Source organism: Mytilus trossulus, unplaced genomic scaffold, assembly GCF_036588685.1.
Source record: "Mytilus trossulus isolate FHL-02 unplaced genomic scaffold, PNRI_Mtr1.1.1.hap1 h1tg000358c__unscaffolded, whole genome shotgun sequence".
NCBI lineage: Eukaryota > Metazoa > Mollusca > Bivalvia > Mytilida > Mytilidae > Mytilus > Mytilus trossulus.
Window position 1 is genome coordinate 477,835 of NW_026963337.1, and position 24,204 is coordinate 502,038.

The following is a 24,204-nucleotide window of genomic DNA, read 5'->3' on the forward strand; positions in this document are numbered from 1 at the left end:
TGCCTTTACAGCGCTTTCGCGCTTTGATTTTTAATATTTTGAGCTGTAGAAATTAAAGAGAAATGTAAAAAGACATGTGGTCTCCTTCATTGGGCCCCAACTCTTGAGTGTGTTCATTTCCTGTCCATTTCACAGAGGCAAACCAAAAACAGATGGGCACATAACATTTCTATCACTAATTGATAAGAAAGAGACTGCTTGGAAATAGTATGTGTGTATTATAATGATTAATACTTAACTTAATACAGAGATACACTTAATAATTAATTGTACTTGAAAATAATTAATTTTAACCTGCAATTCTTTGTTGGAAAATTCAAAAATTATAAATTATTGTCTTAAATACTGTTAGTGAAATAAGTATATATATTCTAGTCACTTTATATATGTTTAAATGTATATTAAAAGCAACCCATAACACAAAGTTATAAATTACCTAACAATGCTATCACTATTTAAATTTAATTAAATTTAATTCATGTAATATATGCCATCTTCAAGATTCTTTTTGCAGTCCAGTTAAATTACAAATTTAACATATTCTAAAATATTGAGGGTTTTCAAACAATTTATAAATTGCCTTGAATAACTTAATAACTGCTGGAATGTATATCTTTCAGGTCCATCCTCATTTAATTATCAGCTAAAAAATTTATAATGAAAATTCTACAAGTCCAACATCCCACTGAAATTATATATCTATTAAATACACATGTTCAAATTCCAGTGGGATAATTTAGATTGACAAAGTACAAATTTCCACTGGAAAATATAGAAATAATCCAGTGGAAATACCACTGAGATCCCATTTGGGATAAACTTCCCATTGGGATTCCACTGACACTCCGAAACATTCCAGTGGGATTCCACTGGATTTTGTTTCCCCACTGGGATTCCAGTGAATCCCAATGGTATCCCACTGGAATCCCAAGTACATTTTCAGTAGGGGGCCTTAATTATTGTTTAATCATCTAATTTTTCTAAAAACTAAATATTTATAGTATAACTAATCGCCATATGCGAATATGAAAAAATAAGACAACGCGTGACTGAACGACACATGTTTAAACGAGTGCGCAGCTAACTGGGAAATCAATGTAATTCATTGCAACTAATGTAATAATTAATATTTAAAAACAATGAAAAAGGTGCATAGTAGAAAATACTTTATTATAATAAATTGTGTAAAATAGTATATTTCTTCTTTAAAATAACTTTATATCTTTGACTTTGTAGATGAAGTCCCAACTGAAATAAGATTAATGACTGACAAAAAGATCTGTCGAATTGTACCTGACATTACTTGAGTCAGGCTCTGAGAAAAAGAGAGACATACGTTTAGTAGTAGTTGGAAAGAAAGGGGCAGGAAAGACTTCATTGATTAAAAGATTGTTTGGTGAAGATAATACAGATGTTACCAGTACGAATGGAATAGAAATTCACAAAATAAAATGCAAAGCAAAATCTAATGATGGAATATGGAATAAATTAGATGGTATGTTGTTTAAAATTAAAAACAAATATAACAAAAGTTTTGAAACTATCTATGAATCAATCAATTCCATAAAACTTCATTTTACGATCTGATCTGTATTGTCAAAATGTAACTTTAAATATGGTCACCTGTGGATGCAATTGAAAACAACAAGCCTTTGCAAGTCTTGTTTCACGTGAAGGTCTCATTGTACCTCCTCCGAAAGAAGGATGCTTTCCGAGTGGCGGTGGTCACATTAACTGTTTTATAAAGCTTCATATTTCAAAAGATTAAAGAGCAGGTTTGTCATTTTCTCTTTTACTGATGCCTAATCATCTGAGGTTTTAGTTTGGCATATATATATCTGTGTTAGGCTCTGAAGTTTCCTGATTATATCCCTTTCTCAGATATTAAAGGTAACAGGTCATCTTCTTTTTGGTAGGGTTCAACTGAACTTGACCTCCTTTTCATAGTTCTTTGAGTTACATAATTTTTACCTGGATTTGTGAAAGAAAAATCGGTAATTCATTTTGGGATGTAATGCGGGCGGACGGAGGGACGGCTGCCAAACAGTGTCTGTTCATTAACATGAAAACGCTTTGACAAAATCTGTTCAAATTAAGATATGTGATTAAATGAAGGTCAAGTTCAATTTTCACGATTTTAGTCGTTCTCGTTGTTGAGTTTTGGACCTTTCAATAGCAAAATTTATCTTTATCAGATGAATTTGAGTTATTTTCCTTTGAACAGAAAGTAGTTATTAATTTCTTTGTAATATGGTCTTTTGTTATTTTTTTTTAATATTGAGGCCTGTCTTCATATTGGTCCACCTTTTTTATCAGTCCCCTACGGAAGAAGTTGAAGGGGACTTTAAGTTTGCACTCCGTCCATTTGTCTGTCTGTCCAGCAAATCATTTTTCCTAACTTTTTTCTGCATGCTTCAGCAAAAATGTTCAGTTATAGATCAAGTTCAAATTTTGTTCCAGTCTGATGATTTTGTGTAAACTGTTGGTCCTTGAACTTAGAAAATTCACTCAAATAATCAGTTTTCCACAGTGTTTGTATTCATGCTTGAAGATATTGATTTGATAATTGGTATATAGTTTTATCAAATCAAGTTACAGATCAAGTTTGAATTTTGTTCCAGTCGGATGATTTTGCGCAGAGTTATGGTCCTTTAAGTACGGGACTATGTATTGCATAAATAAACCCATCACATATACCAGGACCGGAATTGCAATACTCTCAGAATGCTTGTTTAAAAAAATTGAATTATTAGTGTTCTCTGATATGCTGAATCTAAATGGTATTTAGATTTTTGATTATACTTTGAAAATAGATATAACAGCATATCTAATTTTAGAGAACTATTTTTTTAGGGATTAAATCATATCTAATTTAAGAGAACTATTTTTGCGGCTTACATCAGTGATTCATGGAAATAAGTTTGAGTTATTTCACTTTGAACAGAAATGGTTTGAATAATAAGTATATATAAATGGATTTTAGTCTAATAATAACTGTCTCTGTTGACTTTTTGTGCTAATGCGGCGTAAAGCAACCATCAATCAATCAATGTTAGTCATTAGTTGTCAAACATTTCTTTAAAACTATTTGTGTTAAGTCATGTGTGTTATGAAGGTAGATGTCACAGTTGTTATGTGGAATATTAGTTTTGTTGTGTGTGTTAATTAATAATTTGTACTGGATCCTGTTTTGGGATTCAGATTTGCAAATATCATTTTCTATGTAAATTAGATAATAATCTATTTTAAATATTCAATCACAATCTAAATTCAGAGCTGTTTTAAGCTTAAATGGTGTGTCCATACTTGCTCAACTGTCCAGGGTTCGACCTTTGCAGAACAATCTGGTTTGATGTCACTCTGATAGCCTCTTATTCATGATTAGATCTATTCTTAGATAATATAAGTAATAAGTCAACTATATTTGGTGTTAGAACAATTGCAAGGTGTACATGTCCATCCAAATGGGTTTATATGACTTTGACCTAATTTTCATGTATCATTTATTTTGCAAAGCTTATTTTATACGTGTATTATGACATTAGCCCTAGGAATGACAGGGGTATATAAATAAGGTCATCTCTTAATTTTGTTTACATCTGACTGGCATTGAAACACAACCTGTGCCAAATTAGGGTGTCCGTTTGGCTATGTGGGATGAATACATTTGCAATCTGACCAGTCAGAATGGTGACGTAAATTCCGACTGTTCTTGTAGAGAATTCAAAGCCCTCTGCACATTAAAAACCCTTGTAACAACACTTTATGTGACCTGTGAGAAGGTAAAATTTCTTGTTAATTTGTTTTCGTCCTGAACATGCATGAAATATTTGCTCCTGAATTTGAAGCAAACAACAATCAATCAGTTAATCTTAAAGACATCCAACATCAAATTCAATCATATCAGTAACACAGTGTATTCAATCTTTTAAGGTCATCTTTCCCTAACCTAGATCCTTATACAGTGTTTGTGAAAAATCAATTTTCATGTCAAACACTGGCTAGACCTTTCAGTGTATGCATTTTTAAGTTCATCTGTCCCTAACTTAGACCCATATACATAGTTTGTGAAACTGAATTCTTTCTGTCAGACACATGGTTGCCAGAAAGAAAAATTTTGCTGATCCTTCCAGAAATTTGGTGGATCTTTTTTTTTTTAAATTATTAACTTATTTGTTAGAACAGATGTTAGGGTGGAAAAGCAGACGAACATTTCATTCTGTATCTGTTTATTGCTTATTTTATACCTTTAACTAAACAAACAGCTTTTCTTCGGGAGACCAGGGTCTTAATTTAATACTTAGATTTTTTTAATAATTTGCCAAAATGTAGTTTATATCATGCCTTTTTTTCAAAATTTTAATAGAAAGTATGGGTCACAGGACTTGAAGCTTTTTTTCATGCTTCAGGTTGTACAAAATTGTCAGATTTTCTATAGATTTTACATACAATGAAAACTAATTTTGAATGATAGAAAGTAAACTAAACGATAGAATTTTCAGAAAATAAAATGCAAAAATCGAGTGGCAGAACATGTTTTCTTGCTACCAAACAAAATATGTAAATTTACAACACGTTCTATTTTAATAGTTGGTTAATCTGAGTTATCACCCCTTATATGGCTAAGTAAAAATAAAATTGAATCGTACAAAAAAATAATCTTTATATGTAGAAACAGTTCAAATTATAAGACAAAACACATTTGTAGGTGAAAAATCTTACACCAGAATTACAATCCTATCTGGAAATTGCATATTTTAATAAAGATGTAGAACAATTTTTTTCTGCTATTTTACAATCTAAGATGGCGACACCCGATCTCCCTTAGACAAAATATCAGAAAGAAAGAAAAAAAACAATTATTTTATTTTCTATTGACAGGAAACGATGAAGAAACTGAAACTCATGCAAGACTATTGAAGGAATACGAGGAAAAACTTCAGAACAAAGGAACAATAGAAGAACCAGTAGAATCTAACATTGCTATTAAGGACAAGACACCAGCAACAAGTTTTGATGAATCAAAGAAGTCAGGGACAGTATATAAGCAGCCTAAAATAATAACATCTCTAGTAACCACTGAATCTCAAGTTGAACCTCCGGTAACCACTGAATCTCAAGCTGAACCTCCAGGAACCACTGAATCTCAAGCTGAACCTCCAGTAACCACTGAATCTCAAGTTGAACCTCCAGTAACCTCGCAGCAACGAAACCAATCATTAGAACATGCAACAAGGGATATTGAAACTATGCTTAAATCTAATGTTGATTTACATGACAAAGAGGAGTATGCCACATTACTGTTATGGGATTTTGCAGGAGATGAAGAATTTTACCACACACATCAAACTTTTTTATCACCAGATGCAATTTATATTGTTGTTACAAAACTGAATGAGGCTGACGACAAAAAAGCAAAAGGTAACATTTTATATAGTGATAATTAAAATATTTAACATTCATTTTATTTTTACTAACCTTAAGATGCATAGCTATATATACCCACTATTCCTTCAAGTACCATGAGTACAGAGAAAAATATGTGTAGTAATTAGTCAATTAATAAAATTAATTATACCATTGCAATTCCAGATACGCATTTCTTCAACAATGAATGTCTCTTCAGTGATGATTCATGCTAAAATTTTGAAAAAACAAAACCTACAAACGGATTTTTGTTTTTCTGAAATTGTTTAGCATTTCACAGCGGTATATAACTGTTACTTTAATCATTCATCCCTTATTTTATTGATTTTGTATTTGCACTGTATCATAGATCAAATGCATTCGTTCAGTGTATGTTAACTTGTGTTAATATGTCTTTTGGTTGAGTTAAGTCATTTCAATTGATATTTTATATTGTGTTTTTCTATGTTGTGATGTTACACAATTGTTTCAGATAAGGGTGAAGGTTAGGTACAATTAAAACGTTTAAACCCGCTGAGCTTGTTTGCACCTGCCCTAAGTCAGGTATCTGATGTTCAGTAGTTGTCCTTTGTTGATGTGGTTCATAAGTATTTCTCGTTTGTCGTTTTTTATATAGATTAGAACGTTAGTTTTCCTGTTTGTAAGCTTGCTGTGCTGTGTGAGCCAAGGCTCCGTGTTAAAGACCGTACTTTGACCTATAATGGTTTACTTTTATAAATTGTGAATTGGATGGAGAGTTGTCTTATTGGCAGTCATACCACATCTTCTTTTATCTCCGATCTAATTAAAGCATTTGTTTAAAGGACAACTTTATCAGTCACACATCTGTCATATGTATATGCTAGTGGTCGGTAGTTTTATATCTTCCATAAGGTAGAAAAACTGGAAAATCTAAATCTTCTACACAAATAACTTATGGTTAAGTTTTTGTGTGCATGACTACTCACATGACAAAATACTATGCGCGCTAACATGTACAATTCTTGCCAGATTTTTATGAAACTTATCTCATAGGCTTATATTAGCAATGTCTTGGACGAGTTCGAAAATCAGTGCCGCTCAATAATTTTTAAACGAGTTATGCCTCTTGGAAACATTAATTTTATGGAAAATTGCATCGTTAGCGCTCTCATTTGTACAATTATTGCCAGCTTTTAATGACACATATATAATAAGTTTATATCAGCAATGATTTGGACACCTTCAAAAATAAGTGCCGATTAATCATTTTAAAAGAGCAATGCCCCTTGGAAATATTAATCACATGGAAACTTGCCTTGTGAGCACTACAATATGTAAAATTCTTGCCAGATTAATATGAAATTTATATTATAGGTTTATATCATCAATGTCTTTGACAAATTTGTAAGTCAGTGTTAATAAAAAAAAATTAAAAGAGTTATGCCTCTTGGAAATATTGATTATATGGAAAATTGCTTTGTTAGCGCTCACATGTGTACAATTCAGGTCAGATTTTTATGAAATTTATTTTATAGGTTTATAAATTATATATAAATTCGAAAATCAGTGATGAACAATTTTTTTTAAAGAGTTATGCCCCTTGGCAATATTTGTTATATGGAAAATTACACCGTAAGCACTCTCCGGTGAAAAATTCTTTGAAATATTAATTGTAATGGAAATCGCATAGCAACATTTGCAGGTTTCGGTTATTTATATCTTCGATATCATTATAGATAGAGATAAAATATAAACATCAATAATGTACAGACGAGTAAGATCTACAAATAGTTAAACATGACCAAAATGGTAAATTGAACTTTTAAGGAGTTATTGCCCTTTATAGTCATATATTTAACAATTTTTATTAGTTTTTTGTAATCTTTTACAAAAATCCTGCCCTCTGAAACAACTGAGACAAATTTAACTAAACTTTGCCACAATCATCATTAGTCTATCTTGTTTAAAAATGTGTCCAATGACCCGGCCCGCCAAACAAGACGGCGGACATGGCTAGAAGTAGAACATAGGGGTAAAATGCAGGTTTTGGCTTATATCTCTGAAACTATAGCATTAAGAGCAAATCTGACAAGGGATACAAATGTTTTTCAGGTTAAGATCTACCTACCCTGCAATTTCCAAACAAATTTAACAACCTGTAGTTGGGTTGCTGACCTCTTTAGTAGTTATTGCCCTTTATTGTAATTTTTTAACAATATTTTGTAAATTTTTGTTATCTTTTACAAAAGTCTTATCCTCTGAAACTACTGAGACAAATTTAACCAAACTTGGCCACAATCATCATTTGGCTTTCTAGTTTAAAATTGTTTCCGATGACCCCACCTACATGTACCAACCAACACGGCGGACATGGCTAAAACTAGAACATATGGGTAAAATGCAAGTTTTGTCTATTATTTTTTGAACTGTTATAGATATAGAAAATATGAAAGGAGCAAAAGTGTTCAGCATAATGAACCCTACCAATTGTCCATATATGTCAAAACAGTAAGACAAATTGTTATAGGAGTTAATGCCCATAACATTTTTTTTCGTTTTTGCCTATTATCATCTGTTACTCTTCATGTGAGTGATTGCCCTTAATTGATGGGAACACAATGTGCCCCTCTACTTGCCGACTTGCCGACTTGTTTCATTATTATTATGAGGCTGACTTTATGCAGGAATTCGAACCTCGCAGGAAGAAAGACAAGAAGTTAGCAATATCCTTTAACTCTACTTTTCGCTATATAGATGATGTTCATTCACTAAATAATTCAAAATTTGGTGAGTATATGGAGCGCATCTATCCAGTCGAACTAGAGATAAAGGATACTACAGATACAGTTAAGATGGTCTCATATCTTGACTTACATTTAGAAATTGACAATGAAGGTCGGTTGAAAACAAAACTTTACGACAAAAAAGAGATGATTTCAGCTTTCCAATTGTGAACTTTCCCTTTCTAAGTAGCAACATTCCAGCAGCACCTGCATACGGGGTATATATCTTCCAATTGATACGATATTCCGATGTTTGCATTTTCTATCATGATTTTCTTGATAGAGGGTTGCTGCTCACATGGAAGCTATTAAAACAAGAGTTCCAAATAGTTAAGTTGAAACATTTCTTCGTAAATTTTAGGGACGCCATCACTAGTTGGTTGACCGTTTTGGAATAAAAGAGGGACGAAAGATACCAAAGGGACAGTTTCACAAATGATATCGGATATGTTCCTAACTTCGTAACTACAATCCCCTCCCTTTCAATGAATATGATCTACCGAATTAGACTATTTACCGGATTTGTTATCACATAAGCAACACCACGGGTGCCACATGTGGAGCAGGATCTGCTTACCCTTCCGGAGCACCTGAGATAACCCCTGGTTTTTGGTGGGGTTCGTGTTGTTTATTCTTTAGTTTTGTATGTTGTGTCATGTGTACTATTGTTTGTCTGTTTGTCTTTTTCATTTTTAGCCATGCCGTTGTCAGTTTATTTTAGATTAATGAGTTTGACTGTCCCCTTGGTATCTTTCGTCCCTCTCTCATAACCATGGTGATTCTTTGGCCCCAAACCACTCAGTCATGGTATATAAAATTTTGCTTAGTTTACATGTATTAGTGTATTGGGAACCACTAGTGTATGTCAATGATATTTGGCATGCAATTATATAAGCATTGGCATATCTTATTATACCCCACGTGGAGGGTATAATGTTTTTGACCGGTCTGTACATCTGTCTGTGCACTTGTCAGTCCGTCAGTACTGTTTCTTGTCATTGCAACTCCTCTCAAACCACTCAACAGAATTTCATGAAACCTTTTTAGATAATAAGGACAGACTATGTAGATGTGCATATCTACAGGAAATTACGATTCTATTTATTCTAGGAGTTACGCCCCTTTGAACTTATTTGCTTCAATATAACTCTGCAACAGTTTGTCATCACAACTCCTCTGAAACCACACAACAGAATTTTATGAAACGTTGTAGATAATAAGGACATACTACGTAGATGTGCATATCGACAGGAAATTATGATTCTATTTTTTTTCTAGGGTTTACGCTGCTTTGAACTTATTTGCTTCAATATACATCTGCAACAGTTTGTCATCGCAACTCCTCTGAAACCTTACAACAGAATTTCATTAAACTCTGTAAATATTAAGAACATACTATGTAGATGTGCATATCGACATATAGGAAATAATGATTCAATTTTTTTTCTTATACATTTTTTTAGCTCATCTGGCCCGAAGGGCCAAGTGAGCTTATGCCATCACTTGGCGTCCGTCGTCTGTCGTCGTCGTCGTCTGTCGTCATAAACTATTTCAAGAATCTTCTCCTCTGAAACTACTAGGCCAAATACTTCCAAACTGTAACTGAATGTTCCTTAGGGTATCTAGTTTATAAATTATATCCGAAACTTTGATCTATCAACAAACATGGTCGCCATTGCTAAAAATAGAACATAGGGGTCAAATGCAGTTTTTGGTTTATATCTCAAAAACGAAAGCATTTAGAGCAAATCTGAAGTGAGGTAAAAATTTTCATTAGGTCAAGACCTATCAGCTCTGAAATTTTCAGATGAATCAAACAACCCATTGTTGGGTTGCTGCCACTTAATTGTTAATTTTAAGGAAGTTTTGCATTTTTTTGTCATTATCTTGAATATTATTATAGATACAAATAAACTGTTAATAGCAAAAATGTTAAGCAAAGTAAGATCTACAAATAAGTTAAAATGACCAAAATTGTCAATTGATCCCTTAAGCACTTATTGTCCTTTAAAGACAATTTTTCACAATTTTTTCATCATGTTGGCTTACTTTAAAAAATCTTCTCCTTTGAAACTGCTGTATCAATTTCAGCCAAAGTTAGGCTAAATGAGTTTCAGAGTATCTAGTATAAATTTTATATTTTATTTCCTTGTATGTCAAGAAACATAGCTCCTATGGCTAAAATAGAACATAGGAGAAAATGATTTTGTTTTTGCTTTTGAAGAAAATAGAACGATTCAAAGAACATTTAAACAAATTGAAAAGCCAAAATAATCATTGATGAGAGATTTAACCAAAAAAATTAAGGTGAGCGATTCAGGCTCTTGAGAGCCTCTTGTTTCTTCTTACAGCTATTTTATTTTTCCAGTGACAATATAGGGGCTTGGGGCACGCTTGGGGTTTGTGAGTGTGCATACTAAGGTTTTTTGATTTCCAAAAAGATTATTAGGGGCCGACCTCTCAGTCATAGTCTATTGCCCTTTACATCTGTGTTAAGTTTTCATGTATTAGTTTGTAATTAGGTCAGTTTATGGGGAACTGTTTGTGGTAGGTCAATGGTAATTGGTATGCAGTTGTATAAACATTAGCACATCTCATTTCCATGGTGACTATTTGGTCTTTACCCCTCAGTCATGGTCTATTGACCTAGAAACTTTTGCTTAGTTTGCATTTTTTAGTGTGTGATTAGGTCAGATTGAGATGTATTGGCATTTGCAAGTATTATTTCCAAGGAGACTATAAAAAACACCACCCCCTCTTTATGGTTCATTGATTTTGAAACATTTACATAGTTTACAAGTTAATGTTTGTGTTTAGTTTTGTTTAAAGGGAACGACTTATGAAAAGTCAATGCAGTTGTATTAGCATTAGCACATCTCATTTGCATGGAGATTGTTTAGCCCTATACCGTAACTTGCAAAATACATGTTAAAGTATTGCTATTTTAATTTCAACATTTGCATTATAAAAATAACAAATAAGTGAGACATAACTCTGTGATTACAGTTTATTTCTATAAATTTATGATTTGACATTGAGGATCCTGGAGTTATAGAACTTTTTTTTCAAAAAGCGACGGGCATATCATGTGCCCATGGAACAGCTCTTTATTAATATATGCAATGCATTGTAATAGTTAGATATCACCAGACGTTGGGTTAAATTAACATTAAAGAAAACTGCAGCAATTCCTTTTTCTAATCTTTCTTTTCTACAAAGAGTATATAGCATGTGCACATTATGTCACAATGATATTTATAAAGTTGTGATAAATTATCTCCAATTGGCTTTTCTGTTATCATTGATGGTTCTGCCAAAAGGTCAAGGGAATTGCAATTATTTATAGACTGATTTTTTTGGAAATTGTTTGTTTTCTGAAGTGTTTTTTAACTAGGTCAAACAAAAGTGAAAGATACCAAAGATAAAAAAAAACGAAAAACGATCAAAAGAAAAACAACAGTATACAAAATAAAACATAGAAAACTCATAAATAAACAGTATCTGAAGTGTATCTAAAAAAAAAATGCACTTACAGCAAAACTGAAAAAAGTCAAAGTTTGCCTTCTCTGAAAAAATCCGGTAAAATGGATAATCCCGTTTTGAAGTCAATTGCTCCGGAGATGTCCATTTTTAGCAGTTATTATTTTTGTTTAATATCTTGAAATAAAATAGAAAATGTCATAAATAAAGTAATGGAAATTGATAATCAATACTTTGTAAAAGTTTTTTTTCTTAATGACGATTTGACTTAATGTTGCATTTTTTTTGGGTAAATTGTCTTTTAACCTTTAAAACACAGAGAGGAATTGAGTGTAGACAGCAAGATAAGATCAACAAATAAATCAACTTGATGGAAATCATCACATGACTCCTTGTAGGAATAATTACTGTGAATTCATTTTTAGATATTGTCCTGAAAACTCTAATAGTTTAGAAAAGAATAGGAAAATGATCAGCTGGATAAGATTATCAAATAAGCAAACATGAGCGATTTGAGTAAAAGAGTAAATGGCAAATGTTTGCCATATGAGGGATTCAGGCTCTTAGGAGTCTCTTGTTAGCTCGCTAAGCCCATTTTAACAAACTTGGCAGGAATAATAATTCATTTAATTTCAATAGAACAAAACATGTCTCCTTTCAAACTACAGTGCTGAATGTTTTGAATGTTAATAAGATTGATTGGGAGACCCTCTACATATGGACCTCATTATACAAATTAATACAAAGCTCACCAGGTGTGTCTGCCTTCATGTTAAGTCAACAATACTGTATAGACATTTTGATTCAATCATTTTTATTGGAGTAAATGGACTTTGAACTTTTTTGGAGTATTGGGACATTGACTCATTATATATGAAATTATATGAAATCAAGATGAAAAGGAAAAGGTGTGAAATTTAGCAGACGCCTTGTTGGATTTATTGTCCTTAAATTTATAGTTTTATTTTACAAATGTTTAGCATTATGCAGATTATATTTTAACCTTCTATAGATTATTTAAAACTGTCAACGGTAAAACAAGATTGTTGGCACCAGTTGTACAATATAATTATATCATTGATTGTTTGAATTTTTTTATTAGTTGGTGTTAAATGCCACTTTCATCACTGTCTTTTTTATGGTGGTCGGTTTTTACCTGCGTCGCAAAAGATGCAGATCAAAGTAATGGCTCCATCCCCTCTGTTTGTAAGAAATCTATCAAAAACTTGTCTTAGTTTCTATAAAAGGGAGTACTTTGATATTTTGTCTGCAGCTTCATAGTGTTAAGTTGTAGCGAGTAAGCAATTTTTGTAGAACCTGCGACTTCTGTTGCAGAAAGCAGAACACAAAATGATAGTGATTTAACAGCAGATGTGGCGTTCCCTAACTACTTAAAAACTTTGTTTTAGAAGGTGGACGACTTGGATGCTCATATTTTATATATAGATGTTTTATGTTATGAAGTTTCTGCCTGTCATATGTCCATTGTCTTTTACCTCATATTCATGGTTCAGTGACTACTTTAAATAAAAAATTCAGAGTGTTTGTAATGTTAATTTCTCTCTTATTATGAGTAATAGGATACTAATATGTAGCACATGTAATAGCATTCCTTGCAAGGTCATCGTGTGTATCTAGGAAAGCGCTTCATACGCACAAAATTAGTAAGATAAATTCAAAACATTCATGACATTAAACTTGAAAAAATGAATTCTTTATACACATTTCTTTGTAGATTTATTCCAATTGTGGATGGATTCAATACATTGTTACAGTAGACTGGAAGAGGACATAAATAAATCTGATGCCAGCAAGAGATCATCATATGATCTTGATCCACCTGTAGTTATTGTTGGCACTTGGAAAGATGCCTTGGTCTGTGATGTAGAAGAGGTATTGGAATTTACAATTTTTTCAGACGTTTGTATAAAAAAGAAGATGTGGTATAATAGCCAATGAGACAACTCTTCAAAATGAGACTAACTGACACAGTAAATAACAACTATAGGTCATCGTACGGCCATCAACAATGAGAAAACCCCATACAGCATATTGTTTGTTTGTACTTAAACCAATGAGGACGTCAGCCTAAGCATCTACCATGGATTCTTTTTAAAGATTCAACGCTTCCTAAATCCATCGCTGAAATGGACTCAACTGGTTATATTCTATTGTTTTCTTTGTGTGTCTAAGTTCATTAAGTTTGAATTGGTCAATTAACTGATTTCTGTTCACTAATGAAATTATTTAAAAAATTACCTTTATTTTGTAAATTTGTATATGCCTGCACTGGGAATCGAACCCGTCCATTAATTCGGTTACGTTTTACTTACATCAACACATCGACGAAGCCTCTCAGCTACCAGAAGGTTACGATTTTGTTGTCAAATTTATATATATAAATGAATATATGATATACATCGGTACAACGGACACACAGGGATTATACCTTCATAGATACATGTACAATAATAGGCAATCGTATAGTATGAGTTGGTAGCCGCGAGATTTCATGGTTAAGCTCAATGAGTTAGAACTTGTCGGTTTAGGTTCGAATCCTTGTATTCTTTTTGATATATTTTTCTATAGTTTTTTTGTTTTTTGTGGATATTTTGTTAAATAAAAGAGAGTTGGATCATTTATTAACGGATTATTATTGGCTATTCCACATGTTTGAAATGAAAATGTTTACATTCCAGGTGTCCATTTTTGTTTTATAAATTAATATTGTATTATTTCATCTGTTTATTCGCAAATTCCCCATTTCCATTCTTAACTTGAATAGAAATAAGATCGTATGTTTTTAATTTTGTCAAAACAGATAATATTCAGATGCCTGATAAATGAAGATCTTTAACGGCTGACGTGTTCTGTTATATTAGAATTGTTTAAACCATTAAAATGTGATATATGATATTGTTTGTCACGATAACATGGTGATTTAAACTTCCTTGCAATACCTTCTAATTAAGAATAGGCTTTTATTTTGAAAAGACATTAATACAATAGTTTAAGTTATAGATACAATGGATACGCGTTGATTCATGAAAAACAAACCATTCGCCCTCCGGGCTCATGGTTTCTTTTTCAAGAACCAACGCTTATCCATTGTATTTATATCACAGTTATCACTGTTTTACTGTTTCACCGGACCAACACACAATATCTAAATGATAGCTTTATCAGATTGTAAGGTTTCAAGTGTTCATAGGAAAAGCAATCCATTTTAATAGTTTTCAAAAGATCTTTCAATAACTTCTGAAAAATGATATTTGGTACAGTAAACTCACCATTCATGTAGGTAACAGGATTACAATTATTTTGTTTAGATTGATGATGCATGCAGAGAAAATATTTTAAAGTATACGGAGAATATATCAGAAGATGAACTAGGACATATAAGGCAAGAATATTTCATTTCCAACACAGAAGATGATCCCAGTGTATTCCAGCAAATACGAGAAAACATCCTTAACTTAGCCAGAAAAATGAAAACATGGAACAAAGCATATCCTTTAAAATTTATTCAGCTGGAAAAACAACTTCAAGAAAAGAAGAAGGTGTTACCTATAATCTCCTTTCAGGAAATTCAGAAAATTGCTTTTGATTCGCCACAGCCACTTAATGATGAAGAACTCAGATTGTTCCTGGAATTTCACCATGAGATCAGAGCTTTAGTTCATTTCAAAGATCTTCCCTCTTACATTATTTTAGACACACAGTGGTTGTCAAATGCTTTTAGATGTATAGTAACTGCAAAGAAATTTCGAGACATTAGTATCAGAAATATAAAAAATGGGATGTATTGTACAGTAGAGGCAAATTATATAGTGAGGTTTTAGACGATGTATTCAGAAAGGAAAACAATTTTTCAAAACACAAGGGTCATATTCTGAATGTCATGGAGAAATTTGATATCATTATACGTCCGATCATATCAGATAGAGATGGTGCTGATCAAACACTTTGCTACTATGTACCTTGTATGATTAAATCAGAACCTGAGTATGACATATACGAAATGTTTAATGTGACAGAAAACACATGTACTAAGTCTACCTGGTTATGTTATAAGTTTAGGTTTCTACCACCTCATTTAATGAATCATTTAATTGCTTCTCTGTGCAGGAAATATACAGTTGCAGAATTTATCACTAAGGAACAGAAAAGACAGGTTGCTCTTTTCAGAGACTCAGCTGTCTTTGAGTTACAGAAAACGACAAAATTAACAAAATTACATGTGATGAAATGTCCGAATTGGATTCAAATTCAGGTTTGGCAATTTGGTAAAGGACGTGAAGGAGGTTTGTTCAAATTCATTGACGAATTTGTGACAGAGGAAATTGTAAAGATAATAAGCACAAGATTTAAGATGTCTAATGTGAAGTTTGAGAAAAAATGGGAATGTGGCCATACAAAACAAGAGCTTGTTACAGGAACAAATGACTTTAGTGAAGAACAGATTACGGAATATCACTGTGAATCATGTAAATGCACCCATTTATTCATTGGTGAATGGCAAGATCTGCAAAAAGTAAGTGAAATATTTTATCTATTTCATAGCAACTTTTATAGAAAGTGAATATAGTATGTTAACCTCTGTGCACCCTTCCTAAAATTTGATATCAAGCATCGCGTAGACATGCCATAATGATACTGTAGGAACGCTTGTTTCTAGTTAAACAAATGTGAAGAACTATTTAACTGGAACTATCAATCTTATTATCTGCCATTCCACATGTTTCCTTTTAGTAGTTCTGTTGTGTTTTCTGCCTCTTCGTTATCTACAACTTTGTTTGAGTCAGAAATTGCTATCATTTGACACCATCTTACATACGTTAGCATAAAAGCTGTTTTCAATAAGAAGATGTAAAGCATATTATTATTCATATTATTGCCTTCATGCATGTCATGTGACTTGGAGCTGTATACTCAGAGTTAAAATACTTGATTCTATTTGGCTTTAGTGTCTGGAACATTACTTTGTCCTTTGTCATAGGCTTTTGATAATTGAAGCAGTGGCTCAATGCAATGTTGGAGGATGACATTATCCTAATGTGTTTTATATCTATCTACCATTTTCAACATGTTTATTTCATTTGTTTTGTGTTCCCATGTTTTCATTTATCTAACAAATATATTTATCTACTGAATTATGTATTTTTTCCCTTCATTATTATGTTATCTTGTCTAAAATTTTGTTAATGTATATGATAAGCTTTTCTATAACATATGAACTTCATGGTTTTATAAAAAAATAAACTAAACAAAACTAAACCAGAACTTCAAATACATTCTTAATTACCATCTATAATGTACTAAGTATTGGTTGTTGTATTGTTTTTAACTCAATTCGGCATTTTAATTAAAAATAGATACCGAGGCTGCATCATTATCAAAATGTTGATTTCTAATTATTAAATTACACGTGAAAGAGAGACAAAAGGGACACTCATACGTTTAAGTTGAAAATAAACAGACAAAGCCCTGGCAAAAAAGAAAACAACAGCACACAAAACACAGAGTAGAAAACTAAAGATTGATCAACATGAACCAAAACAAAAAAGATTGTAGCACACATTTTTATAGAAAGTAGTGAACCTCAAATACTAATAAATATCATTTTGATAATTATTTTAGCTGTCCCAGAGTTGTGAGATTAAACCAGTATCGAATCCTAACATAAAAAGCATCAGCCAAGTCCAAGCGACATTCTCTAAGGTAACAAACAACTTTTTAAAGTTATCATTTTTAAATTATTGATATTTTTATTACAAATACTGCAGATAGATATTACCATAACATGTATATAAACTTTTATGCATGATTTTCGGCCACATTTTATCAGAGAAAGATCACTATTGATTTTTTGACGTCAAAGATCAAAGTCATTGTGATATGAATATAATCCAAAAACCCTGCAAAAATGGACCTTCCGGATTTTATAAGAAATACTACTTTTTGAATTGCAACTTGGATAAATGATCATATATGATAAGATAAGGTAACATATCCTCATGGGGACTGTTACCTTGCATGTGAACTAGCACGTTCAAGCTCAATGTGTCGGGCTAACAAAAGGTAATGAAAATATTCATATAGCATGAACATATTCCTTTCATGAATATGCATATTAACTTTCCCCCGAAAGCTAAGCGATTAAGCGTCATCATTATCAAAGTTCCTAACAAATAGATATGTTGACACAATAGTGCTGCCCAAAATTATAAATTCCGAGGATCATTCCTCAAAGTAAACAGAAAAACTATGCCTCAAGGACATTAAAAGTTTCAGCCTTTTGTATGGGGGAGGGAAGGATGTTTGTGTATGCAATCTTATAAAAAAAGAAGATGTGGTATGATCGCCAATGAGACAACTCTCCACAAGAGACTAAAAGGACACAGAAATTAACAACCATAGGTCACCGTACGGCCTTCAACAATTAGCAAAGCCCATACCGCATAATCAGTTATAAAAGGCCCCGAAATGACAATGTTGAACAATGCAAAGGAGAAAACTAACGACCTTATTTATTTTAAAAAAGAACGAAAAACACACAAACAAACGACAACCACTGAATCACAGGCTCCTGACTATTACCGGCACATACAAAATATAATGTGGTGGGGTTAAACACTTGCTCTCTTACGGCTCTTTTATTTGTGAATTGTAGGTGTGTGTCCGTGTCAAAGTAAATAAGAGAGACATTTCAAATATTCATGGAGAAACATCTGCAGCAGCCATTTTGACAGGGGTATGTTATATTACTAATCTAGTGTTGTTTTCATTTGATAAAAGTACTTGGATATTATATTGCAGAAATGTGTCTTTGCATAATATGTTTCGTAATTATTTTGGACAGCATTTACAAATTTCGGTTGTGAAAAAAAATATTATTTTCGAGTTGGAAAATTGTTTCTGCAAGCTGATTATTTTAGGTTTATTATTATTTTTGTTTTTTTCATTTTTTTTTTTGTTGTTGCAGATTTCAACCCTCCGATCACATGACCATTTTTAGCGAAAATACATTCACCAAACAATATTATTGCGCCTTGTAATGGCTTTTTACCTATTTTAAATCATAATTTACAACTTTTATCTGCATTTCAGTTCACAAAAGAAGAAATCAACTTTACAAAGATGGGAATGATAGCGCTGAATATTCTGGCTGATGCTTTATATGACCTCTTAAAACAAGACAAAGCAAATCTACGTCCAAGGAGCGATTGTGATATAACAAACTTGTACAGTGAGCACAGGAAATTAAATAAACACATTCCTAGTGGTTCATGGGGAGGGTCGTGGCAAACTATTCGAAATACAGACATAGCTATTGGAGATGATATTGAGCGCATAAGACTAACAAGGAACGAACTACAACACTCTCGCATATTTAAACTCGAAGAGAAACGTTTTATTGAATTATGTAATATATTAAGCGACCTTTTAAAACGATTTGATCACCATAACATACCAAGAAGACTGTATACAGATGAGCTGAATGATATCTTGGCTAAAACTATTTCTGCAGAGGAAGTGAAATCAATTGAGAATGATATATTAGTAAATGATCTTTAAACAGTTTGATTGACTGAGCCTTTATCATGTTTTTCTTGTAATGTTTAATGTCTATTACTATTTTAAAATATGAGTGTATGCAGACTTACATATTTATTAAAGTTTAATTATGACTGTTGATTGAACCCATGTTTTTAGAAATACGTTCTTTGATCTGAAACAACTGTTTTCTACTGGTTCTGCCAGTAAGAAAACTTTTTTTTTCTTTAAAAGTAGAATGTCAAACAAATAGGACCAAGTTTGAGTTAAGAATATAACAATGGTCACATTTAGTCTTATAGAAACCGACAGTAAAAATGAGGTGTCCGTTTGCCTACGATATATATAAATACGTAACTATATCCGGTCAACATGGGAACCCTTAATCCAGTGTTCTGTGTACGAACCATTGCGACAACGTTTTGGTGGGTTCGTGAGTAGTCTATTACAATGCGTTATCCAATGCATCTTCGGTTTGATTCTGGAGGACGTCTTTTGTATCACTGAACCTACGATTGTACTACTTGTTAATTTGTTCTCGTCCTAAACATGTATTACTAAAGTGATTTGTGGATTGGTATTTAACACCACTTTCAGTACGATTGTACTAGTGTACTATTAATTGGTGGAGGAAGTCGGAGTGTCTGGAGAACCCCACGACCTTTGGCATGATTACTAGTTCTAATATTTAGACCATCAAAGCCTCATTAACATGCTTTAAATAATTGTTACTGGACGTTAAGTAACACAATCGATCAATCAGTAGCATATTGTATTCTTGTATTGAATCAGTTCTGATTTATTTTGTTTCGTTTCAGGAATGATGATTGAAGTTGAAATTGAACACTAAATCAAACAGTTATTTATACACGTCATGGGAAATATGCATACCATAGCAACAGATTTGCAGAAGACCAAACCTTTTTGGATAGAAAGCAATCATCTATAATTGAGACGTTATTCTGTTGATTAAGCATTATAAAGTCGGAATGAAACTATATAGTCCTAAAACTATAGAAAGAAATGAGAAAGATGAAAAAGTGGACCATATGGAAATAATGGGACTAAAGTTAAAGATTGGATCAATACTGGATTGTATCAATACTTTTATTCAAATGTAATCACATACGGCAAAGACTTTAATGTTTATATTGCTAAATACTGTATTAATTGCATATTGTATTACGTACATTAAAAATAATATCTGTTTATAAACATATATATATAGATCTAATAATTTGTATAGTACAGTGAGAAACATGAGACAACATAAAGCATTTAGGACAATGTCATCTATGACTATGTTTTTTAATGATAAACATATATGAATTTATTATTTTTTGTCCTAGAGAGAATAAGGTGTAGATGTTAGATTTCCTTTAACATAGTCATATCTTTTTAACTTGGCATGAGTTGAAGACTAGCATATTGCCTTGTTATTTGTTTATCCCAGAAAACCAGTTTGACTATCAGATGTCTTTCTAATTTTTTGTAATTGAATTGCTGTTTCGTTGACATATACACAACATCTTGTTTCATTCATGAAATAAAAATTTAAAAAAGATATGTATTAGGAAATATATATAGTCTTAATATTTCCAGGTTTTGCTCGACATATGTAATAGTTGGTCTATTGTTATATCAAAATGATATAAAGCAATAAACCATGAAGGGACAAATCTATTGCAATGTGTGTGTTTTAACCTTTTGAAAGGGTGTGTATTCATGATAACACATACTTCAGAGATTATAAGTTATCTACGTTCATATTCGTAGATATGGATATTTTAACACCCTGAAGTACCCCAGTACGAAGCATTTTCTCGAGATCAGTCAGAAATTATCATTAGCCGACAATATGTGATTATCATATTCTTGAGATCAATCAAAAATCACCATTATCAGACAATATATGGTTATCATATTATCGAGATCAATCAGAAATCACCATCATCAGACAATATATGGTTATCATATTCTCTAAATCAGTCAGAAATCACCATAAACAGACAATATATGGTTATATTCTCGGAATCTATTATAAATCACCATTATCAGACAATATATGGTTATCGTATACTCGAGATCGATCAGAAATCACCATTATCAGACAATAAATGGTATCATGTTCTATTGATCAACCAGAAAACATCATTATCAGCCAATGTCTGTTTAATGTGTTATCATTTTCATAGAATATATGAGTTTTACTTTTTAGAGATCAACCATAAATGATTGTTATCAGACAATGTCTGGTTATCATGGTGTATGGACAAATCAGAAACACCAATGCCATATAATTACTAGTTATCATGTTTTAAGTTTTGATAGGAAATCACTATTATCAGAAATTGTCTGGTTATTATACATGTAAAAGGGACCATTTACAAATCACCATTATCTGAAATAAAACACCTTATTTTGGGTGGGAAATTTAATTATTGTATGATAAAAAGATATAATGATGATTGATTGATCAATTGATAGTCCAGCGGAATACATTAAATTAAGCAAGGCGCACGTGTGAAAGATGCTGGATAAATTGCCCAGGTGCACTTGTGACCTAAATTCAGGATGAATTGTTCATATCTCTTTTTCAATTGATGGTTTCTTGTTTGCTAAACATCCAGCAGTGGCAAATAGTTCATATATAATCAGTACGAGAATAAGTAACAATAAATGCAATCGATAGGTTCATAAAAAGTGGGACAAGATACCAATGGGGTCAATGATAAAGTAAAGTCAAACCATGGAAAAAAAGAAAGACGTCTCAAATCAAACAGCAGTCCATGAAAGAGTACAGAGAAATATAAGTATTTACCTCTGAAAAAGGGATCAATTCTTTCTCCACTAATAGTATCCGTCGTGGCGCTCATGGTTTGTAGAATTTAAGTGATTATTTGCATTCGGTAATGTCATCCCGTATAACCCCGATCCAAAAGAATCCGGATGTTGACGCGTTCGAAGCGATAATCAGGACAACATTTGGGATGACAATAATTTCGAATGCCTCTTTAGAACTTATTTGAGTATATATAAATATGTTAATGAGCATGTTACATTGTAGCGTATTTATTCAATTATACAATTGTTATAAGTTTTAGATATTGTATAAAACGTTTGATAAAACTGCTAGATGCAAAACGCACAGACATGGTGCAATTTCATACGGTTTATGATATAAACAATGCTGAATATCTTTTCGTGCATACACCTTTGCGTATTAATATTTTAAGCAATACTAAATAACTATACATTGAACTACTACGTGCCTTCAAATGTTCCCTAGAACTTAGAATAAACGCAATATCATAAAAAAAAAATTTTCTCTTACTGTATTGTTCGTGCCACCAAATGTGTCGCGCTCGTTGTGCGTTTTGAAATAATCACTGTACAGTTCGTTGACAAAAACAGTCACAAATCACTTTCTTGTCAAAGTTTTGGAGATGGTGTCGGTGACCCTTTTTCTGTATTTTATTGTAAATGTTCATCTGTTAACTTAGTCAAAGTAGTTAAACTTAAAATATCTGTCATACAAAGCCAAAATTGAAATATTTAACCAGCGTACATCTGCTTGGAATGTTTCTATTGAAAATTTATACTTTCAATGTTTTTCCAGATGAAATGAACAGTTAATAGATATATTCCAGAGGAAATAAAGTTTCAAAAAATATATAATGACTTACTTTTTACAATTTGAGGCTCTTCCAAATGTTGATTTTGGGCCAAATTCGCCTAGACGAAAGCAGACATACATGTAGGAGCTCGTTGAACTTAATTTGCCAAATGCCATAGATGGCATTCCAACTGCTTTACTTTTTTTATTATTTTTTTTTTACATATGAAGCTTTGTAGATGTGGTGTGATGGCCAGTGAGACAACTTTCCACCAAAGTTTAAATGAAGTGGGTATATAAAGCAACTGTTATAGTCCAATGTACAACATTTAACAATTAGGAAAACCTATTCCATACAGCTGTCGGCTAAAAAAGGCACAGATATAAAAAAAAATATGAAAAATTAAAACGATAAAACTAACGGTTATTAATTTATAACTTATCAATTATGTAAAGAAGAAAAAGAGTGATAGATCTATATAACCAATGTACTACAGGATCCTTACGTTGGACCGACAAAAAAGTGCGGCGGGATTAAACATGTGAGCCTCCAACCCTCTCCTTAACATAGAACACTGGTGTAACAGCACAACATGATAAAAAAAAGTTCAGTTGCAATTGGCTAAACTGAAAATGTCGGTACAAGGCACAAAAACGAAAAGCGAATTACAACTAAGAAGTAAATCATGTATCTAAAGTGTTAACCAGTATATCCTACGCTTTTAGGTAAAGACGTAATAAAACGCATGAACTTGTGCAATGCCAAATATAAATAGTATCGAGAGGATGTACGGTATTGTAAGTTCTCATAAGTGTGCATAAATCGTAATAATGTTAAGTGATGTTTTGATTTAACAGGTACAGTAAAACTTTCTATATTGTGGCCAAACACAAATTGGCCACAATATAGAAAGTTTTGATGTACCTGGTTTTTTTTATGTATCAAAGAATTTGGTGAAAGGTGACTGGGTAATATACTATTATATATGATCACTTTGGTCTTTTTCCGATCGGCAGTAAAAACTGACCGAAGTTGGTCATCCATTTAGTTGTGTGGTATGTAAAAGTACACAGTCACGTCCAGTCCAAATGGGAATATAAAATCCAATGTCTCGTGTAAAGAGAGTACCACGCTAACTACACTGTACGAACCCCTGCAAAAACTTCAAGAGAGGTCCATAAATAGCCTGCTGAAAGGCACCATTTGTGTTCTTATAAAATATACATCATTTTATCCAGTGGCAGTCCAAACGTCTCTGACGTAATTCCGGAGGGTCTCCTTCCAGGACTTGCATGTAGTATGTGTTGCTACTTTGTGCTTATCCTGAACACGCATGACATATTTGCGTCAACGTTAAGCAATCAGCAATCAGCCATTAT

General features: G+C 32.3%; 2 protein-coding genes and 1 long non-coding RNA gene across 6 annotated transcripts in view; all 3 read left to right on the plus strand.

Annotated features, from left to right (window-relative positions):
- The window catches only part of LOC134701869 (uncharacterized), a 537,736-nt gene that overhangs the window by 430,963 nt on the left and 82,569 nt on the right, over window positions 1-24,204 (plus strand). The gene's annotated exons all lie outside the window — the stretch shown is intronic.
- On the plus strand, window positions 1,241-15,493 carry LOC134701858 (leucine-rich repeat serine/threonine-protein kinase 2-like). 4 transcript variants are annotated; one of them, XM_063562973.1, is made up of 5 exons: window positions 1,241-1,495; window positions 4,882-5,127; window positions 5,158-5,421; window positions 13,387-13,544; window positions 14,981-15,493. In XM_063562973.1, the coding sequence occupies exons 3-5, from the start codon at window positions 5,250-5,252 to the stop codon at window positions 15,491-15,493; spliced, it is 843 nt and encodes a 280-aa protein (XP_063419043.1). In that variant the 5' UTR covers window positions 1,241-1,495; window positions 4,882-5,127; window positions 5,158-5,249. The 4 variants fall into 4 exon arrangements, with proteins under 4 accessions (XP_063419043.1, XP_063419044.1, XP_063419042.1 ...); XM_063562974.1 differs by having other exon boundaries at window positions 4,882-5,097; XM_063562972.1 differs by having other exon boundaries at window positions 4,882-5,421.
- Window positions 15,553-19,229, plus strand: LOC134701863 (uncharacterized). The gene is made up of 4 exons (XM_063562978.1): window positions 15,553-16,185; window positions 17,292-17,372; window positions 18,325-18,405; window positions 18,762-19,229. Exons 1-4 carry the CDS (start codon window positions 15,553-15,555, stop codon window positions 19,227-19,229), a joined length of 1,263 nt encoding a protein of 420 aa, XP_063419048.1.

What these genes read in the sequence shown, in the direction of transcription:
- LOC134701863 (XM_063562978.1), top strand. Translation starts at nt 15,553, where the DNA reads ATGGAGAAATTTGATATCATTATACGTCCGATCATATCAGATAGAGAT. An exon ending in TCCAAGCGACATTCTCTAAG is followed by an intron (nt 17,373 to 18,324) that starts GTAACAAACAAC and finishes TGTGAATTGTAG; the next exon opens with GTGTGTGTCCGTGTCAAAGT. An exon ending in CAGCAGCCATTTTGACAGGG is followed by an intron (nt 18,406 to 18,761) that starts GTATGTTATATT and finishes TCTGCATTTCAG; the next exon opens with TTCACAAAAGAAGAAATCAA.
- LOC134701858 (XM_063562972.1), top strand. Translation starts at nt 5,250, where the DNA reads ATGCTTAAATCTAATGTTGATTTACATGACAAAGAGGAGTATGCCACA. An exon ending in TGACGACAAAAAAGCAAAAG is followed by an intron (nt 5,422 to 13,386) that starts GTAACATTTTAT and finishes ATTTCTTTGTAG; the next exon opens with ATTTATTCCAATTGTGGATG. An exon ending in TGGTCTGTGATGTAGAAGAG is followed by an intron (nt 13,545 to 14,980) that starts GTATTGGAATTT and finishes TATTTTGTTTAG; the next exon opens with ATTGATGATGCATGCAGAGA.